Raw genomic sequence first — 25,843 nt, 5'->3', positions numbered from 1 at the left:
TTGGAGGTGCTTGATGGGTGTGTCCTCAGACTGAAAGGGAACTGGCTTTAGAATGATCATCATAGGATGATAATATGGTGGTGGGGTGGCGTATTGGCTGCTCCTTTCTGCCTGTTTGTGGCCCCACCCATTTGTGGCCCCACCCATCAGTGGCTTCACCCGTCTGTGCGCATTGTGGCTCTTTTTTTTCACCCCTTATCTTCATTACAGACAAATACGTCATGCGTATCTGCAGACACGCTGAGCCCCCCTGCGACTGCACCACCAGCACAGGGGAATGGAGACATCCGTCTATTCGTCTTTTCTCTCCCCTCCTTTCGTCATCCTCCCTCGCTCTAGGAATAGCCAGATGTTACAGATTTATTACATTTCATAATCGATATCGGTGAAAGTGCACCCACCCGAGAGAGGGCGCTTCAGAACCGGGGGTCCTCACTGAATTATTCAAAGTGCAGGGAGATTTGGGCCAGATTTAGAACCTCTGTTCTAACCAACTCGGCACTGCTCACGAATGGTATCGCATGGCAAGCAGACTGGACAGGTTAAACGACGGACTTCCACTTCCACTGATGGCCTTGCAAGCCAAATGTCAGCCTTGTAGGCTGGCTCATCATAAAGAGTGAAAGGACTGAGTGAGCTAAAGGGGCCGCGCCCTGCGTCCATCGGGGAAACGGCATCAGGTCCGTGGTGCTATTTTAAGCCCGTGTGTGTCAGGATGGATGCGTGAGGGCTGTGCTCTGCACGTGGAGCCGGTGAAGATGCGTCTCGCTCTCTCGCTCTCAGATCAGTGCTCCTCCTGCTCCGGACGCCCAGCCATTAGAGCCAGAGCACTCATTTAGTCTCCTTTCCTGTGTCCCTTTGTTTTCTTTTATTCCCCCCACCTCTCTCTCTCTCTCTCTCTCTCTCTCTCTCTGTATCTGTCCATCTGCTTATGTAATAACAGGCTATCATGTTGTCCTTAGCTATTTATGGGTCTTTGTTCTTAAAGAGAAGGAGGTGGTGTGGTGGAGATTGGTGCAGAGTGGCATGAAGACCGCGTTTATTGCCTGTGTGTGTGTGTGTGTGTGTGTACGTGTGTGTACGCGTGTGTGCATTACTACAACTCAGTAATGACCTCACTTTGGTTGTTATTCTGCCAAGAGTGTTTTGTCCTCCTCCACATATTCTCTCCTACTGCAGCTGTTTGTGCATTACAAAAGAAGTTTATACACACACACACACACACACATATGGAGCCTGCTTCCACATATTTGTAGGGAATAAGTGTGAGTTTAATCAGCTGGTTACAGAACACATGAACAGGTGCGCTGGATGCCGTCACTCTGTGCTGTTCGGCGCGCTTTACACTGAGATCCACTCTCAGGTTGATTCACTGAAAACCAATAGATGTGAGGTCACCACAGTTTGTGCACAACTCCATTAGGAGTCCCGGAGGAGAGGAGACGCGTATCTAATAGGGTTCCTGAACCACTCTGCCATCCCCTCCTTCATAGGAAGGTTCTCTGAGAGAGTTCATTTCAGTATAGTGTGTGCAATGTACAACATGGGCGAAGCACAGGCCATCATGGTTTTGGATAAATGTATTCAAAGAAAAATATTTTTAAATATATTTGCAAGGGAAATAATTTAAATAGTTGTAGAAATAATGATGATGACGATGACCTTGATGATGATGTTGAAGGTTTGATGACCCTTTTGTAAACATATTTGCATAAGTAATGGTGGTGAAGGGTGCCGCCGTGGCCTGTCAGGTGCTGGCGCGTTGGTAAACACTTCACTACTAGAGCTTCTCTTTCCAAAGATCATGTGTTTGTTCTTCAGATGTCTGGCTGTGTTGAAAGTGAAGTGATTCCTGTCCTTTCTGCTTGTCTTTCAGTGTGAGTGTGTGTGCCTGTGCGCGCGCGCGTGTGTGTGCGTGTGTGGCGTTCGTCATGGCCTCTGAGAACGTGACCCTGGAGAATCAGCTCCACAGTGCCCAGAAGAACCTGCTGTTCCTGCAGCAGGATCACAGCAGCACACTGAAGGGCCTCCATGCTGAGATACGGCGCCTGCAGCAGCACTGCACAGGTGTGAACACACACACACGCATGCATGCATGAGCACGCACAAACACACACACACACACACACACTACAATGTCTTACAGTCTACAGTATGATACTACAATCTACATTATAGCATATGAGACACAATATAGTGTCATGTCATCTTCAGTAATGTCATTTCATCTACAATATAGTGTCATATAATCTAAAGTGTATCATGCGATCTACACTATATTATGATGGGATCGTGTGTTCATGTGGTCAAATCACTCTAAAGGTGATTTGATGCTCCGCATTCTAACATTTGATCTCTCTCTCTCTTTCTCTCTCTCTCTCCCTCTCTCTCTCTCTCTCTCTCTCTCTGTTTTCAAAGACCTGACATATGAGCTGACAGTCAGGAGCTCTGATCCCAATGGTAAGGTTTCTCATGCACCTTGGTTTCACACACACACACACACACATACATGCACGCACGCATACACACACACAGTTTGTGGGTATGTGCGTGTATTTGCATGTATGTGCGTGTGTGTGTGTGTGTGTGTGTGTGTGTGTGTGTGTGTGTGTTCGTGTTACCTGGCACTGAGGGAAAGGTGCGCAGTAACTGCTTCCTCTGTGCAGACAAACTCCCGGCATGCACACACAAAGCTTCCACTGTTCCACTGTGATGCACAACGCGGTGTCAGATTCATGTCCCGGGAACTGGAAGCACCGCACGGCATAGCGCAGCTCTGACCAGCCTGACTCATCCTGTAAGCCCTCCACGGGTGGAGTGGGTTCCCACCGGCCCAGACGCGAGACGTGTGATCAAGGCCGGCCCTGTTTACGCGCTTGTTGAGCTAAAAGCGAGTGGCTTCACGAAACGTGCGCCGGACGACGACAGGGAAGGCAGACATCATTATTGGTCTGCACCCCTGCGCTGCTGTTTAGTACTGGTCCCGTGGTAGTACTTTGACCAGTTTAAACTGCAGCACATTGTAAATAATATTTTACGGCCACTGCAGAGAAAGAAGGAGAGAAAGAGAGCAGAGAGAGAGAGATAGAGAGAGAGAGCAGAAGAGGAAGAGACTCGGGTCATTGTCCCTACAAACACACATTGCAAGGCTTTCTGGTGTAACCTGGCAACCGACGACACACCCAGCAGTCAAACATGCACACACAAATGCACAGGCAACCCTCTGTGTTCCATATCTCTCTCTCTCTCTCTCTCTCTCTCCTCCCTTTCTATAAATAAAGTGCCTCTTTTCACGTTCAAATGAAACCTGACCCCCACTAACCCACGGGAGACGCGTAGTCTACAGATCCTCGCTGCGCAAACGGCACAGCCTTCCAGAGCCCGGGCATGCCCCCCCCAAGCTCATCCCGATCTCATCCCGATCAGAGCCTTTTGCTGCTGTTGCCGTGGCCGTTGCTGTCTGGCGTGGGCCAGGTCGTGGCGCTGGCACCAACGTGAGACGCTGCTGTGCCAAAATGATGCTAATGCAGAAGGCTAATGTACCACCTGCAGCCTGTCTCACCCCCAGAGACCCGCAGACACAACTTTTGGCCCACTGAAAGCCAGTTACCACAGCTGCAAACGCACCTTGGCAGCTCAGAGCAAAGCCTGCCGTGAGAGATGACCCGTCGGCTATCGGGGCGGCGGTCATGCCAGTAACTTTCCACTGAGACCCCCTCCCGCCACACAGCGGAGCACCCGCCCTCTCTCCCGGCTTCAGCCCGTGCTCACGTGGAGAGCACGTCAGTGTAATGAGGTTTGGAGATGCGCGTACTGACGGCTCCGTGGTCTGACGTGGTCATGATGGGAGGGGGGGACCCCCTGTATGTGAGTAACTCTGTTATTGTCACATGAGCTCATTCTGCAGGCTTCAGACAGAGAGACAGAGACAGAGGCGGTCTGAATTAGAGAGAGACAGCAGAACAAGAAAGACAGACAGACAGACAAAGACAGAGCGAGACGGCTTGGGGATTTCATATTTATGGACTTGGATATTTATTATGGACAATTAAAATGATAATGAGAGAAATTAAAAATAAATTAAAGAGCTCTAAAAACAAGTCACTCACAGTAAGGAAGACTTTTATACTTCAGTACCTTTTAAAAGGCAAATGATTTGTAGGTTACGGAATATAATTCAGCTATGAGAAGGCCGTGATTTCCATGTTTTAGGTACTACAGCTGAACAGGGATGTTTCTAACTACAGTATCCATGAAGGATGACGTCATTTAACCCCACAATAAAGTGGTGGAGTACACGCACCGAATACTGCTTACGCGTGTTAGAGCTGAACACTGGCTGTTGCCTTTCTATTTTAAGACCTCCAAACATTACAAACCCATCACGCCTCACTGCTGGAGCGCACGGGACCGTGGCGGCTCACTCCGTCTTCATGGCTATTGGAGGGTGAGGGAGGGATGAGAGAAGGAGGAATGGAGAGAGAGAGAGAGAGAGGGAGGGAGGGAGGGAGGGGTGTGGCAGTGCTTTGTCCAGGGTTTTATACATGGGGTGGCAAGTGCTGTAAAATAAATGGGGGTATAATGGCATTATTGCTTTCACATAATAATGGTTAAAACACTGAACAGTGAACTGCGTGCTCACGTCAAGTACGACATGTAATGGGTATCATGTTAATCTTCCCTAAACGGATGAGGACTGGCTCTGTAGTCACAGTGCACTAAACTATATTGGGAATATCTGTTTATGTGAGAATGAAAAATGTATGAGTGGCCTGCATCCAGACCCAAGAATTATGCAAATGACTCGTGCATCATGAGACTGACCGAACAAGGGCGTGTACACAGATAGATGGAGTAGTGGAGTATGCGCCAAGATATGGTTCGGCTTTCTCCCACGGAACATTTCTCAGCCAATAACATTGTGAAGTCGTAAATAACTGTGGCGTCGTTCTTGCTGAGCCAATCGTAGGAATGCACATCAACCCAGTGTGAATGCACCTTAATTTAAAACGCATACGTTTTTTGTCAGTTAATCTAAAATAGAACTACAAAATTATGACAAATGTAATTGTTTAATTCATTCAAGTGATTTCATTTTTGGACTTGAACTGGGCTGACATGGGGTGCCATTCACGTAGCCACGCCTGTGGGGGAGCAGTTTGGGGAGGATGACAGACTGTCTCCTGTTACAGTGCTAATCAATATGAACAGAGGAGCGTCTCTCTGCTGACCTTCCGCACTCCCTGTATCTCCCTTACTGTCTCTTCCTGTCTCTGCTGAGTTTCCATAAGTGTACATTTGTAGCCTCTCCCAGTTTAGCTGACATTACTGCAGAGAGAAAGAGAGAGAGAGAGAGAGAGACAGGCAGAAAGAGACAGACAGGCAGGCAGAGAGGTAATGAGTGAAATAGACATTCAAATATAGACCTTTCGTAGACATTCTACAAATAGACAATTTGGCCGTTATTATTTTGTGCCAGTAGATCTGTGCGCGTGTGTGTGCGTGTGTGTTGAGGGGGGCAGATGCTCACAGAGATCTCTGGCAGTGGGCAAGGAAGTGACTCTTAGTCAGTGGTATCATGTAGATCTGAATATCAAAGGTCAGTACTGCCCTCTATAGGCTGAGTCTTATTTGATCTGGTGGACTTCAGGCTGTGGAGTGAAGCAAATTCATCATGCACACTGTATGTGTAAGGAGGGTTACTTATCTCCTATCCGTCTTTAAGCCTATGCTAACTGACATTTGAAATAATGTGTGTTTGATCTGTGCGTGTGTGTGCATGTGTGTATGTTTGTGTGTGTGTGCTTGCGTGTGTGTATGTGTGGTTTCATGTGTATCTGTGTTTTGCATACGTGTGTTTTCATGTGTTTTCATGTGCGTGCGTGTGTGTGTGCGTGTGTGTGTGTGTGCGTGCGTGCGTGTGTGTGCGTGCGTGCGTGTGTGTGTGTGTGTGCGTGCGTGTGTGTGCGTGCGCGCGTGTGTGTGCGCGTGTGTGCGTGTGTGTGCGTGCGTGCGTGCGTGCGTGCGTGTGTGTGTGTGCGCGTGCGTGTGTGCGTGCGTGCGTGTGTGTGTGTGCGTGTGTGTGTGATCCAGACAGTGGGGAGGAACGCTGCAGGGTGCTGCACCGTCGCTGTGAGGAGCTGGAGGAGCAGCTGAAGGCCAAAGAGCAGGAGAACGCGGAGCTCCTGCGTGACCTGGAGCAGAAGAACGCCATGATCTCCGTGCTGGAGAACACCATCCGTGAGCGGGAGAAGAAGTACTTGGATGAGCTCAAGCACCGCAGCCACAAGCTGGCCGTGCTGAGCGGAGAGCTGGAACAGAGAGCCAGTACCATCTCCTATCTCAGCTCACAACTCCACGCCACCAAGAAGCGCCTCCTGGCTGGCGGCTCGTCTGGGACCGGCCCGGCCGTCAGCCCCGCCCCGCCCCTAGCCACACCCTCAGCACAGCCCCCAGCCCCACCTAGTGCTGCAGACAGAGACGCTCGGCAGCCGGACACGCCTCGCAGGCGTATGCGGAAGAGCCTGTCGCAGCCCTTGCACTGCGAGTACACGGAGCTGTACCGGATAGGCGCTTCCGATGGCCGCAGGGTGGTGCTGAGGGACACCGTAGACGCCATGCCTGACCCCACGCCCTTCCTGCAGGTCCGAGAGCTGCCCGCCCCTTCCGAGAGCCCGCCCCTGCTGAGGGAACGCCCCCCTGTGATCCCACCCATTGCTCCTGCAGCCACACCCCCTGCACCATCGAGCCCCGCCCATGTGCCTGTACCGCCAAGTCCCAGGAGCAGCCCCGCACGGGACAGGCCACATCGAGGGACCGCCCACATAGGGGTGGCGCACAGGATCCACCGCTCATCGTCAGCTGGGGGCGGGGCCAGAGCACAGCCAGAAGTGGAGACCCTGGCTGTGGACCAGGTCAGCGGGGAGAAGGTGGTCCGCAAACACTCCGAAACTGACAGAACTGTTTAAGACTGACAACACACACACACACACACACACACACACACACACACACACACACACATTCAGACCAGTGCAGTATTGGCAGAACTGCCTTAAGGCTGTGAAAATACACCCCCATATACACACACACACACACACACACTTCACACACTTAACACAGCACAAGTGGAAGAAGGCTCTCCAAACTACACACACACACACACACACACACACACACACACACACACTCCCCTATAGAATGGATAGAATTATCAAACTAAAATACTTATGTAGCGACATTAACACAGCCAGAACACACTTGTTAAAGCACTGGATGTCACACACTGGCACAAATACTGGTCGGAAATCCGAACAGAAGACTGGATGTGCGCTGCTAGTAGAACTGAATGGAGAGAGAGAGAGAGTTGATGAGGGGGGCGGGGCGTCAGCTGTGCCGTATAGCCTCCTGCTTTTTATGCAACCCTGCGACAAGTACGAGCAAAGACGAAAACAAGAAGAATTCATCCTTAATATCACCTTCGCTCAGCTCTGCCGTCTGCTCACATGACTGTAAGCACGCCAAATGCTTCCCCATTTAGTTCTTCTCCTCGCAGTCGCCGGTTTGTCTTCTGGTTTTGTTTTTTGTTTTTTTTCCCCCCTCATATAGCGCAAAACCCACACACGTGGCCAATCCTCAAGCTAATGTGCTCGTATGCATATTCATCTACCCTTATGATTATTCATGAGCACTGCAGTAGTAACGCAGGTATACAGCCTGCCTCCACTGGCCTTCTGTACTCGCCTCTCCCATGACCGCATCTTAATGTAACTTCTGCTGCTTCACAACATGTAGAGAATCACATAAAGTAATTTATCACAAACGCTTCCTGGATTTGTGGGTTTTATTCATATTAAAGCCGTTTTTATTTGCTATAGTGTAAGTAAGGTTTTAGGTCTTAAAAGAAAACAGTGCCTCGTTTCCCAGAGCTTGCGCTACTGTAGTGTAGCTGCCAAAACGTTAGTTCACGTTGTACTTTGGCACTGTTCGTTATAACCACAGATAATAGAAACGTTAAACGTGACTCGCCTTAATCTATTCGTTTACGTGCATTTCAGCACCGGAAAGGTTACTTATATTAAACGAGCGTAACTTTAAGAAACTTAAAGACATGGGGAATTATACCTTAGTATTTCCCAGGCACTGCTCGACTACAGTGTCTGAGTAATCAGAGTTAAAATTGGAGAAATCTTTAATGTTACCTAGCTAGCTAATAAATATTCTTGACTTGCTATTAGCGGCTAGGGTTATAAAGTACCTAATGTTTCCCTTGGGCGATGTGGAGCATTCTGTATTAATAATAATTACAGTCACTAATCCTCATCGCTATTAACGTGATTAAAATTACAATTGTATTTACAATGCAATTACAATGTCAAGATAAGATATTTCCATCAGAGCCACTAGCAAATGTTAGACAAAATTATAATTCTGGCTTGTAATCCATCCACATAACCATGTGGCAGTCAGTCAGCGACAAGGCGACAAGTGAACCCGGCTGTGCCTCAGTCACTTACCACTGACAAGAAAGAAGCAGGAACCCATTTAGTGAGGAGGCAACCGTTACCGGGTAGGACGGGCAGGTAATGGATAACGTGTGTTTATACAGCCAGTGTCATGGTCCGTAATCCGCACGGTGATGACACGCTGCTGAAGACCTCGGCTCCTCTAGGATGTCGGAGCACAAGGGCGAAGTGTCACCACAGGAAGTCTGAGGTATTCCTCTTTTGCTGAGTTGGCAGAACTACTCATCATTTAAAAAGTTTTTTATTTCGTTTTATTGTTTATTTACACAAGGGGAGAAAACATGTAACGGCAATATGCAAAGATATTAATGTGATGTAATGGAAAAACCAGGGGGTTATATAATTGTCTCACTATAAACAATGAGCGGTTGTTAGTTGACAGTTGATTAAAGAGAAGAATGAGTCACTTACACATAAGTCTAGTCTTTTATTCGGGTATTAGCGAACAATAAACACCAGAGGAACAGTTTCGATCTTCTCGGGCGATACAGCAACTGTTCAGATCATTCAAGCATTGAAAAAAATTCACAAGGATACAGCACCTAAAACATATCAGAAATAATTACATTTCCTCTTAGAGTGTGAGGCGGGCTACACCTAGAGCTCAAACGTCTGCGTTCACATTGACGTGGGCTGCCTGTTGTTAATCTAATTATTGGCTGTTTGTATAGTATTTGTGTATTATTTGTGTCTTTCCGGAGGCTGCTTTACGCTGAACATGTTCTTGGGGTCTAGAGGGCACGCGGAGGCGCGTGCGGTCCGTTAGGAGTCACAAAGCAGCACAAAGCAGCACGCGGGCCGCCAGATCCCCCGACCAGCTGCGTTTCAGCTCATCATTCAGCGCTAAAGCTTACAACAAAGCCCTTTCAAAACGTTACATACGAGCTTTTAGCTCTCTTAAGATATAAAATCATTATTCATGTGCTACAGTTCGAAAACATGGCTCACATAATTTACATATTTATGACTCAAACGCCTGTGAAGGTGGAATTGTACCTCTGCGACGTTGCAGGCAGAGAAGGGTTTGGGAGTAAGATCACAACCTTCAAAAATCGCAACTATCAGAACTAGCGATTAAATAAACTCGAGAAGTACGAAGAGGTACGGAGTTACAATTAATTTATCTAAAGTTTACATATAAACAACTAATGTACAAAACTTAAAAAAAAAAAAAAAAAAAAAAAACCCTTTTCTTCCTAGATTTTTTTTTTTCTGATGCTGAAGCTTTCTGGATGCTGCCCCCTAGTGTACATTTTAATGTATGTCGGCTGATGCAGATACTTGCACTTTATTTAAAATAGATTTAACAAGTCATATTAGTCGTCAGTCAAGCATACCAAAGATGCAAGCCAAATATTTGAGCATGGACCGCTTTAAAAGCCGCTGTGGCAAACCTGTTTGTACTAATCTCGTTTCAACAGCCTCTCTGTTGTACGGGTTGAAATCGGATTATGAATTAGCTGTACTCTGTAGACCAGTGTTTCCAGGTCTCATCCTTGGGATCTCCAGACACTCCACATTTTTACTCTGTGTTCATAGCTTGTTCAGGTGTGTAGGGAACTGGGACAGTACAGAAATGCATCGACCACTCTGCTGTTAGGCTATTTTGCATATAAGACAAACTATAAACTCAGGTCACGAGAATTGTGTTCACCTGTCATCTTTCCCTCTGTTTATTGCCTTTTACATTTATACAATTATGAATGAATACAATTCAAGCAATTGAGGGTTAAGGGTCTCGCTCATGGGCCTGAGAGTAGCAACTCGGCAGTGATGGGGCTTGAACTGGCAACCTTCTGATTATTTTTCGAGTACCTTAACCACTGAGCTACCACTGCATTTGGACTGAAACAACAAGGAAATGAGGGGAACTAGGTAGAGTTCTGGCAACACACAAAATCCTGAACTCCCTGTGCATATGTTTTGGTTGTGTTCTAGCTCTGACGGTCCTTGGTCCTGCGTCACACTGCATATGCCCTACAAGAGCCAGTGCGTGAGCGATAATGAGACCGGCGCCCCCAACAACAGTTCCCAGCCGCACGCATGCCCCCTGCTGGCAGATCCTGCGTAGAACTCCATGTCTGTCTCGTTCCGGAACTCGTCAGTCTGCACGTTCTCACGTGCGCCACCGTGTCGGGGGTTGCCATAACCGCCACCATAGCCTTGGCCATAGCTCCCGTAACCGCCGTACCCGTACCCATGACCGGACCCAGGACGGGCCATCGAGCCGAGGCCGTGGCCCAGTAACATACCGCCCAAAGCTCCGGCCGCAGCCGCCCCTGCTATCTTCCCGGCGCTGGAGCTGGAGGAGGAGCCTCCGCTGTGGGCCGGCGGGGGCCTGTAGGCGTGGCCGAAGCCCCCTCCCCAGCCTCCCTGCCTGGCTCCGCCCTCTCCTCCGTTTCTACCCAGGCCCCCTCCCCATCTGAAGCCCCCGCCCCGACGAGACTGCATGTTAGGAATACGTGTTGCCAGTAGCAACAGGCAGGCCAGGAATGAGACTCCCCAACGCTGAGAGAGCATGATGCCGCGAGACTGTGAAAGGAGAGAAGGAGTGGAAGGTAGAACATTGTTATACAGACAACAAAGCAACAGTGTCGATACAACAGAACCTCTGCAGTTGGAGTCAAAGCATACTGGCAATCAATGATATCAGTGATTCTCCTGAGGAAAGGATGTGCTCAATCATCACTGTGTGAACAGACCCTGTGTCTGTCCTAGTCCCCAGTGGTGAATGAGAAGAACACAACACTGGGACACGAGAGAGAGAGAGAGAGAGAGAGAGAGAGAGAGAGAGAGAGAGAGAGAGAGAGAGAGAGAGGGGGGGGGGGGGGGGGGGGCAGGGCATGTTTCCACTGTAAGAGGCATTAGAGCTCAGTGACTTAGTCACTGCCAATTTGTCTTAAGCAACTTAAAGTCCAGTCAGTCTGTATGCCCATGCTGGGGTGAACCAGACACTTGTCATGCAGAACTAGGAGTGTATTTATCCACACAGTACTAAAACCTATATTATAATCAGTATGTGCCCATGAAGTAAACAACTCCGCTGTCTCTTCACAGCCAGACTAGGATGTCAGTGGATGTGCTGTGCTGCTCTGATCAGTGTCACCCAGGTAATCTGGTTTTCACTGACATCCTGTCTTTAGAACAGCCCAGATTTAGAATCTGAACGTACACACTGCCACTCTCTCCAGTGCCCCTCCCACCACCACACACACACACACACACACACACACACCACAGTGACCATGTTTAGACACGCCTTTCATCTTTAAAATAACATCTAAACCCAAGTGCTTCGTATGTGACAATCGTAGATTTTGTCCAGAAGTCAAGGAGATGGCACTTTTAAATATTTAAATGTAATTTAAATGAAAACTGAATCAATAATAAAAAAGCACACGTGCCCACAAATGACTTTATAAATTGTATTATAAAATTATACAATTATTGTAAATCGCTGCATAGATACAACAGAACATGTTAAAACCATAATCAAAATGATAGGAATATCATTGGACATTAAAAACAATTAAACCATTCGTATGAGAAGGGAAGAAAGGAAAAGTGTGGATCGTCCTACCTGTGGGATTGAGGAACAGAGAGACAAACCTTCAACAGTACAGTTCTGAGATTACAGCCTTCTGCGCCACCCCACTGTGTCTGAACGGGGTCATCACCCACATGCTGGAGCTACTTCAATCCACACACACGCACGCGCAACAAACCGGGAGCATATTCGCACAGACTAGCTGTCACTGCCTGGAGCTGATCCCGCTTTCTGATTGGCTGGATGCAGTAACTGTGATGTGTTCAGGGTCAGAGACTCCCGCTCTCTCTAACCTACATGCGAGTCGTCCAAACAAAGCCTGGATTTCCTCTGCCACAGGAACCAAACCATCACATTGCCATGGTGATGACCTGCTTGTGGGCTCAGCGATTTCCAGTTAGGCTTGTTGAGAATCACTCACTGATCACACAAAACAAGGATGGATAGTTAGGAGGCCAGTTTTCGCTCTAATTGTAGACAATAACACGCACAAGGAATATGAACCCTATTGTGTGTGTGTGTGTGTCTGTATTTATACTCCCGCGTGTGTACAGTGCATAAAATTACACGTTAGATGGACGGCTCCAAGGTTTTACACAAATCCAAAGGTATTCAGAATCAACAGTCCCTGTCTCCAAGAACTGAATGTGACAAATTACTGTAAAAAATAAATAAAGTAACCATTTAAAAATAAAAAGATAAAAATTGTAAAAATTCACACCATCTTGTATGTAAAAGCATGCAGCTGATTCAAGTCCCCAAACATGTAGGTCACCCAGCAGCGACGCGCACACAATCCACACCCAGACACGCCTTCATATCCAGGGCACAGCCTGGGCATGATCTTTCTCTACATGTGAATACGTCCTTCGTATCTCAGCACCCATAACTTCCAATCACTGCTGATCTGACTTCTGCCATATTAGATGCTCGTGTCTTACACTGTGCTTATCGTTAAGACTTTTCTCACATCTGAGTAATGTCTCATACTCCTGTGTCGGTCAGTTGTTTATACATTGTGCTGTATGTGTGCTGCAAACCTGTGAATCAACCAAAGTCTTCCCTACGTGTACCCCCTACGGATACCCCACACAAAACACACCCCTACACCGGAGATAACCAACAACTGGCTGAGTGATGTGCCAAACATAACACTACACACTACCCAGACCCCCCTTCCTGGGGAAATGAACTACCCCCTACACAGTATTAAGTACCATACAAGTACTATATAGTCAAGCGTTACGGCCGAACAGGCCGGCAAGCGCGTCAGGGCGGAAAACGCCGGCCGCGCGAGGTGCGGCACTGCACAATTTACACGGGGAGACAGGGAGCACGAGAGAGGTCTGGGTGGAGGGGGTGCAGCGGGTGGAGGGGGTGCAGCGGGTGGAGGGGGCAGGCCATGGCTGGTGGGAGGAGCTTCTTCACATGCTAGTGGAACTCTCTGGTGAACACTGGAGCTGCTTCTCCATGACGTACCGCAGATTCTTATATCTAAAAGGGAAGAGGATGAGCAAGAGAGAGGGAGGAGCAGAGGAAAAGAAAGTGGGGGGGGGGATGAAGGGAAAGAGAGAGAGAATACAGAGATGAGTTATGGTTCTATCAGCATTTGCCTGTGTGTCTGCAGCCCGGGTCTTGACGTCACCCACCTGCGTCTGAGCTTTTGAACTTCCCTGTCCTCTTCCTCTTTCAGTTTGGTAATGAAACTCTGCAGCACAGGCATCTCAAACTTAATGTACTGCGCCACCTGTTGGAATGGAGGACATCTGCAGTCAATTATTTCTTATTTACTCTAACCAAAAAAATAATCACACACACACACACAAAGCAAATACTCACATCATACGTAACCTCTTCTCCAAGGTCCTGTTCCATAAGGAAAATTCTGCAGACTTGTTCACATGGACCCTGAAGTATCTTCAGCAGCAGTGGGTGATCAGAACTCCTGAGCTGAACGCGTTCTAAAACACACACGCACACGATTATTATTAAGTATTTCATTTTATTTACACACAAACCAGAAGATGAATGTACTTGCACAGATGTACTACAAACAACCAGATTAGAAACAAATCTTTGGTATCTGCATCACTCTACTTTGCCCACCAGTTATTACGATTTATTTCATTTTATTACAGTTTTCTAGTTTTCAGTACTGAAACTAATAGCAAGGGAGGCTGACCTCCGCTGGCGTGGACGATGTAGAGGGCAAAGTCATCGGGGCTGTTTTCGATCTTAAACTTGTTGAGCAGCACACGCAGCACCTGTGGCGTCGTCATGCAGCTGTTGATCCGGACGTTGGTGACCGAGCCGTAGGCTGGAGTGAACACTGCCGTCTAGAGCAGGGGGACCAGGAGGGCGGGGCAAGAAAGACATGAGGGTGAAAGGGGGTGGAGACAGACAGAGGTGAGGAACAGATAAGAGGCAGAGAGAGAGAGAGAGAGAGAGAGAGAGAGAGAGTTTGATGGGCATGGCATAGCCTGAGGATGAAATATTGCCTTGTTCAAGTGTGTGAGGCCCAGACACGCCCATGCACCTGCACACAGTCAGGCAAACGTGCTCACGCACACGCACACGCACACTTGCTTCTGTGTCACCTTGTGGTTGTAGAAATGACCGTTGATGGAGTATCTGTGCCTTCTGATTCGCCGCTGGTCGCTAGGAGACCGCTTGTTGCCCCGCCTCAGTACACCCGCATCACTTTTGGTCCTCAAGAGCTGAGACGAGGCATCACAGCAGTCTGGAGGGAGAGGTTGAGAGGGGTGGGTGTTGACCTCCACACACCAGCGCCAAAGTCATTTATATACACCACCCTCCCAACCACAGAAACACATCGCTGTTTAATAGTACCAATAGCTTGTGATTCTTAACTATTCATTAAATATAATAAATATTTGTAATGCTTTTTATCATTACTGTTACTGCTGGTGTTACATTATTCTTGTTGTTGTTGGTGGTGGTGGTGCTGGTGTTACTACTACCACTACTTGTACTGAACATGTTCAGCAGAGTTCATTTTAACAAGTAAAGCCATCTGGAACTGGACTGGACTGAGAGACTAGACTGGGTGGAGCTAGGGAAGCATGTGCACAAACAGAAAGCACACCCCCAGTCTGAGACCAACCTTCTTCATCACCCTCCTTCATCATGTTGTTTTCTGATTGGCTGTCAGGGGCTGTCACCTCAATGGAGGGTGGAGCCTGGTTCTGAGTCTCAGCACTACAAGGAACAAGGAGAGGACACAACATGATTCAAGACAAACAGCATCATGCATCTTGTGTCATGGGATACAGGACGTGGATAAATATAGTGCCTATCTGTGACCTATTTATATTCAGTGTCAAAGATATCTGTATTGGAGCCAGCCTTGAACTAGCTGCTTTCAGAGAGAAGATCTGAATGTGAACGGCTGATTTTGTACTTATAATAAACATATAAAAAAAATAATAGTCTTGCATTCGAAAATTCAACTTAGTTATGTACTCAAAAAAACATAATAACATACTTAACATCATACTCATGAAACATGAGACATGAAAATATGTTTCTGAGGAGAATTCATTGTTTTCAGATCAGCATGTACAACTACAAAATTTATGAATTGACTGATTGATTGATTGATTGATCGAGTGATTATAGCAAGCAGGTGAACCAAACAAGCATTCCCTGGTGATTCAACATGTAGAATGTCAACAGCGTGGCTGGAGTTGCCATGGTAACAAATGCAGATAACAGAATGTGGTGTCTGAGTCAGATCAGCTATGGGGGTTTCAAGGCTAGTACAGTTTAGATTGCTGAAGAAAGAGTGTGTGTATTAATGAAACTGAGACTGACTCTCTGAACATGCCTCTTCTGAAATGATAGGAAACATTCAAAATTCCTCCCACAAATGTTTGTTTTTAGTTTTGGAACCTTTTAATAGGACAGTACTAATTACTAACCCTTTGCTATGAAATGTGTGTGGTGGTGAGAGGCTGTCTGTGCGATTGTGGTGTTTATAACCCTGACCTCTGGTTGTCCAAGTTACAGCCTGAGTGCCAGGAGGTGGAGGATGGAGGTGGTTTGATTCGCTCATGGTCGTCCTGCATCTGTAGTCTGATTGGTCGACGCAAACCCCAGGAGATATTCAGAAGCCCCTCCACAATCAACTCACCTTCTTCCTGTGTGTTGAGAACACAGGACACAGCAGGACCCAGTCAGTGGGACACACACACACACACACACACACAGTACTGCTACACAGACACATAAATTGTACCATTAAATCAATATTACAAATAACATAACTCATTTATTCTAGTAATCTCTCTTTAAATAGTAATTTAAGTAACTGTGGATTTTGTCTATAAAACAAATAAATTAGCATAAGTACAGCAAACCCCTAAATCAGCTGAGATCTCACACGCGTGCACATATGCAAGTGCATGTGCACACGCACACATGCCCTTGAGTCACAGACAGCCACTATTTCCCAGAGACTGGTGAATTATTGAGAAGGCATAGTGCAAGTCAAATTGAAGCACATTTCAGACAAAGAAGCCCAATAATGTGTGTGAGAATGTGTGTGTGTGAGAATGTGTACCTCTCTGTGTCTGTACGTATGTGTGTGTGTGTGTGTGTATCTGTGTGAATACATGTGTGTGTGGGTGTGTACGTATGTGCACATACACGTGTGTTTATGTGTGTGTGCGCGCATCTACATATGTGTGTGTGTGTGTGTGTGTGTGTGTGTGTGTACCTCTCTGTGTCTCAGCTGCAGGTTCTGTCCATCATAGTACAGGTTGTAGGTCTTCAGGTAGGAGAGGACGGTGCTTCTACAAACACACACACAGCTCTGATACTTCAGTATGCGTGTGTGTGAGGGTCAGGGCACTTCAGTATGCGTGTGTGTGAGGGTCAGGGCACTTCAGTATGCGTGTGTGTGAGGCTCAGGGCACTTCAGTATGCGTGTGTGTGAGGGTCAGGGCACTTCAGTATGCGCGTGTGTGAGGCTCAGGGCACTTCAGTATGCGCGTGTGTGAGGCTCAGGGCACTTCAGTATGCGCGTGTGTGAGGCTCAGGGCACTTCAGTATGCGCGTGTGTGAGGGTCAGGGCTCTTCAGTATGTGTGTGTATGAGGGTCAGGGCTCTTCAGTATGTGCGTGTGTGAGGGTCAGGGCACTTCAGTATGTGTGTGTGAGGGTCAGGGCTCTTCAGTGTGTGTGTGTGTGTGTGTGTGTGTGTGAGGGTCAGGGCTCTTCAGTATGTGTGTGTGTGTGTGTGTGGGTGTGTGTGAGAGAGAGAGGGTCAGGGTCTTTGCTATTAGCTTACTATCTGTTACACCATGTCTTCAGTTTCAGTGTGTCTGCTGTGTGAGGAGTAGAGGAGGTGCAGAGTGAGTGAGAGTGAGGATTTGGGAGGCGTTGGGATGTTGGTGTGACTCACTTGCTAATGAATTTTTTCTCCCCAACCTGCACTCCATCACTGCTGTCCTCCATTTTAAGCCCAACACAACTGCATTGATGAGGACTAGAGAGAGAGAGAGAGAGAGAGAGAAAGAGAGAGAGAGAGAAGGAGAGAGAGAGAGAGAGAGAGAAGGAGAGAGAGAGAGAGAGAGAGAGAGAGAGAGAAGGAAAGAGAGAGAGAGAGAGAGAGAGAGAAGGAGAGAGAGAGAGAGAGAGAGAGAGAGAGAGAGAAGGAGAGAGAGAGAGAAAAGCCACATATTTAGTTCCTGTTTCTTAATGTCTCTTCTGAAACCAGGTCAGAGAGACTAGAAGGATATACTGATAAACACAATAAGCAAGCGATCCTCCATGCACTACTTAACACTCCCAGAGGAGTGTACCGTGAAGCACAGATCTGCTCACACAGCACCCACACACACGCACACAGAGCAGACCACACTTGCAGCTGGGAGTATGGGACCAGGATGGCGAACAAGAGATGGGAGGGCCAGCTGAAGGAAGCAGGATATGAGGAGAACAGAAGAGGACAAGGGAGCAGGGACAGTGTTAACACGGGAGAGGCTCAACTTACGTAGGCTTATGAACGCCAGACAGCAGCTCAGTCAATCCATGGACACACACACCCACGCGCACACACCCACGCGTGCACACACCCACGAGCACACACCCACGCGCACACACCCACGCGCACACACCCACGGACACACACCCACGGGCGCACACCCACGCGCACACACCCACGGACACACACCCACGGACACACACCCACGCGCACACACCCACGAACACACACCCACGCGCACACACCCACGAACACACACCCACGCGCACACACCCACGGACACACAAGCAGAAACACAAACAGAAAGGCACAAGCACATGGAAATAAACGCAAAGTAAAATGATCCCACAACAGATTACTGGAGAAAAAGTGATGGTGGTTTGGCTGTAGCTTGTCCACTCCCAACTGTTTGAAAAACAGGCACGTACAGGGACACCCACAACCCGGACAGCTGCATATTCTTATGCTTCACCACACAAGACCTATGACTGACACACACACAGACACACACACACACACACACACACACACTCACACTCACACTCACACACACACAGACACACACACACACTCACACTCACACACACACACACACACACACACACAGACACAGACACAGACACACACAGACACACACACACACACTCACACACACACACACACACATACACACACACACACACACTCACACTCACACACACACACACACACACACACACACACTCACACTCACACACACAGAGGGACTAGAGGTTCCTCTGGCATGTTGCCAGCAGTGCTACTCATGGTTTCCTTCCTACCCAGCTGACAGGCTACAGAGAAGCTTCTGGAGAGAGAGAGAGAGACATGATGTGGGAGCACAGGTGCAGGGCTACAAAATACCATTTCAAATGTGACTCCTTTCTACATCTGCTCCAACTACCTACCGCTACACCTACCGCTACACCTACCGCTCCATCCACCGCTACACCTACCGCTCCATCCACCGCTACACCTACCGCTACACCCACCGCTACACCTACCGCTACACCCACCGCTACACCTACCGCTACACCCACCGCTACACCTACCGCTCCATCCACCACTACATCAAGTCTCAAAACGTTGCGAGCATTTGTAGGACTCTGAACATTTTAGATTTCACTACACATCATCTATGAAAATCATCTATAATTTTCCACAGTACACAGAGGAACCGATATTTTGAGCTGAGCAGTGATGTCCTGGAGACTGTTATCAGCTCAGATGTAGGTGTTCTCACACACAGACACACAGAAGCCACGTCACCGAGTCTTACCCACGCTTCTCTCTCTCCCCCTCTCTCTCCTTTCTTCTTCCTCCTCAGGAGTAATCCTACGATTTTTATTTTTCCCCCCCGGGCCGAGACGGTGAGGGTTAGCTGAACCTGCCGTGGCGTCCCTTGGGTGAGAACGGCTGTCCGCAGGTCTCTCCGCTCGGCGCTGGCCTGGGCTAGCGGACAGGACTTGGGAAGTGCTCCCACTCGCCACTTCCTCTTCTGCAGCTCATGGAGGAAGCTGAGCCTGCCTGTTTCTACTTAACACTTCCCCAGTGCTACTGCTGCCGGCTCAACTCAGCAGAGTTCTGCTGTCTGTTCCTCCCACTCTCTCCCTCCCTCTCTGTCTCTCTCTCTCACACACACACACACAAACACCCCACATGCACTCAGAAAAGAACAATGAGGCAGCTCGATAAAACATATGCCTATCACACACAAACACACACACCCACACACAAAAACACACCCACATGCACGCATGCACACAAGAGAGTGAGACTCTCCCAAAGGGCTCCCTGTTCCCACAGTTCATGAGCACGGCCACGATGATTATCTTTTCACAAAATGAAATACAATACACTCAGGTTCTTATTAACCCAGGTACCTTTTCACTCTGTTCATTCTTGCGTGTGTGTGTGTGTGTGTGTGTATGTGCGCATGATGTGAGAACTTGTCGAAGTCTCTCACACCCCCTCACGTGTTTCTCACACATCGCTTGCTGCTTGCATTCATGCCATGATGAAATATTCAGAAGCAATCAACCCATCGCTCAGTACAAGTGATTTAATATTTCAGCAGATACACACAGCCCTGCTGAAGCCACAGTCAACCAAGGAGAGCCATTCGTCTGCAATCCAGGTCCAAGCGCCTTGGTCTTCAGATACACCATAGATATGTTTAGTGGGTTCCAAAGTTACAGATTATAGATGACAGGCTTCAAGGCTATCGGTTACAAAATGTGAAGTATTAGACATTACAGAGCGCACACACAGCAGTAACGGCTATACACTGACACTGTGTAGTCCGAAGATGATTGTGAGATATTGCGGGGCGGTGCAAAAAGGGCAGGAGCTGGCCAGCAGGACCCTGAGCTGGCCAACAGGACCCTGAGCTGGCCAACCGGACACTGAGCTGGCCAGCAGGACCCTGAGCTGGCCAATAGGACGCTGAGCTGGCCAGCAGGATGCTGAGCTGGCCAGCAGGATGCTGAGCTGGCCAATAGGACGCTGAGCTGGCCAGCAGGATGCTGAGCTGGCCAATAGGACGCTGAGCTGGCCAGCAGGATGCTGAGCTGGCCAATAGGACGCTACTAAAACAAATGTGCCTGAAAAGTCATATGAAAAAGGTGATGTCTTGATGAAATGGTGGAGTGGAGACTATGCTGTGTAAAAGCACACATCACAAGGCAATGCAGGCAGATCAGCAGACATGCCACTGGCCCCAACTGACCCTGGATCAGACAAAGCTGCTCTGCAGATCAGCAGACATGCGATTCGCTTTCAACTGGCCCTGGATCAGACAAAGCTGCTCTGCAGATCAGCAGAAATGCTATTCGCTTTCAACTGACCCTGGATCAGACAAAGCTGCTCTGCAGATCAGCAGAAATGCTATTCGCTTTCAACTGACCCTGGATCAGACAAAGCTGCTCTGCAGATCAGCAGACATGCGATTCGCTTTCAACTGACCCTGGATCAGACAAAGCTGCTCTGCAGATCAGCAGACATGCGATTCGCTTTCAACTGACCCTGGATCAGAAAAAGCTGCTCTGCAGATCAGCAGACATGCGATTCGCTTTCAACTGACCCTGGATCAGACAAAGCTGCTCTGCAGATCAGCAGAAATGCTATTCGCTTTCAACTGACCCTGGATCAGACAAAGCTGCTCTGCAGATCAGCAGACATGCGATTGGCTTTCAACTGACCCTGCAGCTAGCTTGACATGGCGATTTCCCCCACTCAGAAATAATATTCAGTCATTCCGCAATCCATTCATACTCCCGTTAGTGAACAAGCCCCTAACAATGCCTAAGTGGCAAAGGCACTGTTTTTTCCTCTGCTTAAGATGCTGTCAGAGAGAGATGCAGAGAGCTTAGGTAGAATTAACCCAGTTGAAATGGTTAAGCTAAAATAAAAATATTAACAATACTCTTAGTAATAAAATCAATGTGAATGTTTCCTGTGGTTTAGTGTACAATTCAGCATGCACTTTCAGCTAAATATAATGTATATAAGTAAATAAATAAGTAACAAACATTAAACTATTTCATTTAAATTAAATAAATTTAGCTTGCGTCAAAGCTGTTATTCATGATAATTCATGAAATCATACAAATGTATGGAGCGATGAAAAATTAATGAAGAGTGAACAAAAAAATAAGAAGGTCTACACTATATCCCTGTCCTTATTCAAAAGTTGAAGTTGTAAATGTGTGTGTGTGTGTGTGTATTAAGGGAAAAGGTTAAGTAAATAACATGGGCAAGACACAAACAAGGGAACAGTAGTGAAAATAGTGAACGTGTTTAGAAAGTACGCCCGCATATTTTGGCCGCGTGCTTCATTGCTTCCTCGAGGCATCTGTCCAGGTTTTGTTTTTGTTTTTATCAGTTGGGAACCGTGAAAGACTCCTGAGAGCAAAATCAGTTAGCATGACGCTTGCCCGATAGCTGCTAGTCTCCAACTGACCTCTGCCATTACAAAAAGCAAAGGCAAATGACAGGAACAACGTACTTCCTCATTCAGGACAACGCCGTGCGTTTCGGGAGACGGAGGTTCATCGTCAAGTTCAGTTGGCGTTCGTCTCTGTTCTTAAAAACAAACCACGGTCACACTAAACTTCGGTAAAGCAGCTCTCAGCGGTAATCATTTACACCTTGAAACGAGAAGGGAACCCGCGTTCCGTTGCGAATCGCTGCTGTGCAGATTTGGTAAATCACGCACTTCTGCAGTTATATAACCTCTCCCTCAGCCATCACGTATGCCACGAAGCATATAAAATGTTATGAATAGGATCAGGATTATTTTAATGTACATTCAAACTGCTCCAAGCTGTGCAACACGACGAATCGCATCTGAAATAGATCAAATAGATCACACATTTAAACTTAATTGACGACCACTTTTTCAGAAGCGGTCCACGCGACAATTGCTGGACCCGTAGTCTCGAGAGACGTACACGTGGGGGGCTACCGGAACGGCCTAGGAACCCGTGGGCTCGAGCTCACCCCTGGCTCTAACGGCGGACGTGCACGCACGTACAGTTGCCCAATCACTGTTTTCAACCATTTCACTTGGTCTTTCTCGAGCGTGGTTTGCATACGCGCGGGCGTGTACATAATTTTTCTTCTTTAATCTGCGTGTGGCTAACAAAACGGTTCCTTCCTTGTTTTTAGTATCCTAATCAGTCTTTTCATTCATCCACCCGCAGCTGTTTCTTTCATAAATGGACGCACACCCACAAGTCATAAAGCAGCATCCTCACCACACACACACACACACACACACACACACACACACGCCTTCACTTGGCTATTGTTCAGACTGTCATGACAACCTTGAAAACACTCGCGGACCAACAACGAGCTTTGTCCGGCACTGGCAGAGTTCAGGAGCTTGGCCCCCCGTCCGTCTTCCTTCCCCCTCTTCATGCGTTCAGCAGCTTCCCAAACGCATCTGTTAAAAACGATTTCACCATACACGTCGCGCTCTGAAGATTTGTGAAACACCAGGCACAAACACAAACCCGGCTCCCTCGGTATGTGCAGGCTGGAAAATAGGAATGCCAGATGTGGCAGTTAAATATGATCCCCTGTCTAAGTCAGATTGCAGTTTAATCTTAATACGTTTGCGTGTGTGCTCAGCCGCCCACGACAGTATTTGTTACCATACTAGGTAACAAACTACTACCAGACTAGTCTTTTTTAAATCCAAATGTTGCTGCAGTGAGCTGGCAACCGACTGAGCAAGCCTGTCACTTTCCGTTAGACGACCCTGTCAGCCGTGTCGAGATCGCGGACAGCGAGGAGAAAGCCCTTTTGTAAGCTCGTCGGACACTTATGATGGATTGTCCCTTAGTAAACTTCAGCGTAACGTTACTTTCCCTTGTCTTGTAGTCAGTGTTACGCTTTTCCTAATTAGGCAATACGGACACATTTGAAACAACGTAGCACACGTGGTGTGGTCAGAGAAATGACATGAACAGGGTAATGCAATATATCGATAGATCATATGACATCTCCAACTACCAAGTTTTTTTTCTGGCACGTTCGTAGCCCATCGGACTACGTGCCCACATTACACATCAGTATAAGATACAGGAACAGTGGGATTTGTATGCAGTTTCTCTGCAGGCCCCAAAAGATCTCCGGAGAAACGCACCAAAAAATGGTTTGGCCATTTCAGAAAACCCTTGAACGTCAGCGAACAACTCCACTAAACCCGCTTTACTCACCACGAAGGCAGCCGCCGCCGTGGTCAAACGCAAAAGTCACACGAGCCACGCTCTCGCGCGCAGCCGTTCGCCTCGCGCGTTCTGTCTGCCTTCCGCGAGTGTGCGCTCCGAAGACGGTCCCGAGCGGCTTCGCGTTCCGATCCAAACGCTCCGGTAAGGCGCGCGCTCGATTTTCGCTGGTCCGCGCAACTCGAACAATCGGGTCTCGGGTTGGGGGGTTGGGGGGTTAGGGGGTGGGGGTGGGGGTGGAGGTGGAGGGGGGGCGTGAGCACAAGGAATACCCCATCTGTTGTTTCAGACCTCCGGCCCCAGACCAGCCAACCAGCGCACGCCTTTAACGCCTCCTTTGTCCGCGCTGCCCGTTTTGTTTCAGCGAGGGACGGCAAACGAGGGAATCCCGTACACAATGGCGCTTTGCCTCGCGCAAGGTTGACCCGTCTGGACTCCACATTCCCAGCGAGGTGCAACCCTCACGGGAGCTCGTTTATGGGCTCTTCGTTTTAGGGTTGCGGACTTCTGGACACGCAGCCTGCTCCACGTGGACGCGTGTCACACGTTTGGGTGCAGGGGCCTCGTGTAGCCCGTCGTCGATTGAACTTTACGCGCCTCGCAGACTATTAAGTGGCTCACAGTAAAACGGGTTCAGTTCATTCTGAAGGGTCCCGCGTACAAGCACAGCCAGCACTACTGGTAATGTGGTTAAAGCAGAGCGACACGGCAGCCTCAGACAAAGGGAGAGACGAAAGGGGAGTTCTGCTTCGCAAAGCGAAGCACACTTGTATACAAAATTAGTCGGTTTTTTTATTTTTATTTTTTAATTTTTAATTTTTTTTCCAACAGCGAGGCGGTGCATCAACCCACGTCCCCTTTTGCAGGACAGCTGCTTTAAGAAAGCCCGTGTGCAGCTGTCTTCCGTCCACAACTCTTCATTCTTCATTGTCCCGAATGTTAGCAGTAACGTTTTGGTTTTCAACGACATAATCATGTCGGTCCCAGCGCTACATTTTAAAATGATCCGTTGACAAAAGACTGGCACTCTTTAAGGCCACCCTCAGTAGTGTACACCTAAGAGAGGTCTTAACTTGCAGCGTTACTTCAAGATGAACGTTAAGGCCAGATGAACTGTAGAGGTGAAAACAGGGCAAAACCAGTCATACAGATCACCTGAAATTTCCTTTCTCTTCCCTGCTTGGAATTCCACCTCCCATATTACCATAACTGCCCCAAAGTGACTGTTATCCAATGGTAGAACTGTCTCTACAGCACACAGGTGAATGCTACTGAGGAACCCCAAGTATCAGTGGCCACGAGAATCCACATGGTGTCACTGCACAGTTGGTACTCCATTCTTTGGTAGTGGCAGCGATGCACATGCCCTTCATCTGGGTCTCTGCATCCACAGCTGGTAATCACTGACCGATACGTTCATCTAATTGGCCACCGTTATCACACCTGGGCCATAGGTAAAGTATATTTTCTACCCTTCCAGGAATCCATGTTCGAGAAACTGGCCTTGTGAGTGTGTGTGTGTGTTAGTTGGAGATATGTACAGACCTTGGCCCACCCAGCTCAGTGATACTGACTGTGGAAAGCAGAGACCGGCCCTAATGAAAACCTCAGGCCGTGAAGATGTGTTGTCACCTGTGACTTCTGCCCAACTGATAACACAGATCTTAGCTGCATTGTTCCAGTTTTTTTTTATATATCTGGTCCAAGAGCAGAATCACAGTGAATTCACCCAACACCAGAGGTGTACGGGGGGGGGGGGGGGGGGGGGGACGACACACACCCACTGCTCTCATGATTAGGTTGGGTGGAGTGAGCACTGCTTCCTCCAAAGTTTAAATGAAACCTAAACCTCCACCCAAATATGCAAATTCAACCACGCATACATTCTGCATCCCACAGCTGGAAGATGAATTCAGCAGACCAGAGTAAACAAATATCGGGACTGCTCCTTTCTTTTAGCTACTAAAACTACAAAAAAAAAACCCAACAACCCCATATTACTACATATTAAT

The 25,843-nt window shown here is 48.1% G+C and overlaps 2 protein-coding genes across 3 annotated transcripts; one reads left to right on the top strand and one right to left on the bottom strand.

Moving 5' to 3' along the window:
• Positions 1–1,931: 1,931 nt before the first annotated feature.
• ccdc92 (coiled-coil domain containing 92) lies at positions 1,932–9,278 on the top strand. Its single transcript, XM_035536515.2, has 3 exons — positions 1,932–2,067; positions 2,419–2,460; positions 6,094–9,278. The coding sequence occupies exons 1-3, from the start codon at positions 1,932–1,934 to the stop codon at positions 6,966–6,968; spliced, it is 1,053 nt and encodes a 350-aa protein (XP_035392408.1). The 3' UTR covers positions 6,969–9,278.
• Positions 9,279–11,936: 2,658 nt separating this feature from the next.
• Positions 11,937–24,034, bottom strand: rassf2a (Ras association domain family member 2a). 2 transcript variants are annotated; one of them, XM_027031757.3, is made up of 10 exons: positions 23,823–24,034; positions 17,497–17,580; positions 16,811–16,886; positions 16,081–16,232; positions 15,197–15,291; positions 14,670–14,812; positions 14,255–14,408; positions 13,912–14,033; positions 13,722–13,819; positions 11,937–13,566 (listed from the first exon to the last, which is right to left on the bottom strand). In XM_027031757.3, the coding sequence occupies exons 2-10, from the start codon at positions 17,547–17,549 to the stop codon at positions 13,497–13,499; spliced, it is 963 nt and encodes a 320-aa protein (XP_026887558.1). In that variant the 5' UTR covers positions 17,550–17,580; positions 23,823–24,034; the 3' UTR covers positions 11,937–13,496. The 2 variants fall into 2 exon arrangements, with proteins under 2 accessions (XP_026887558.1, XP_026887557.1); XM_027031756.3 differs by lacking the exon at positions 23,823–24,034 and adding an exon at positions 19,376–19,733.
• Positions 24,035–25,843: the final 1,809 nt, after the last annotated feature.

This window comes from Electrophorus electricus, chromosome 20 (assembly GCF_041902795.1).
Source record: "Electrophorus electricus isolate QZ-2024a chromosome 20, ASM4190279v1, whole genome shotgun sequence".
Taxonomy (NCBI): domain Eukaryota; kingdom Metazoa; phylum Chordata; class Actinopteri; order Gymnotiformes; family Gymnotidae; genus Electrophorus; species Electrophorus electricus.
This window is presented reverse-complemented; position numbering and strand designations above follow the sequence as displayed.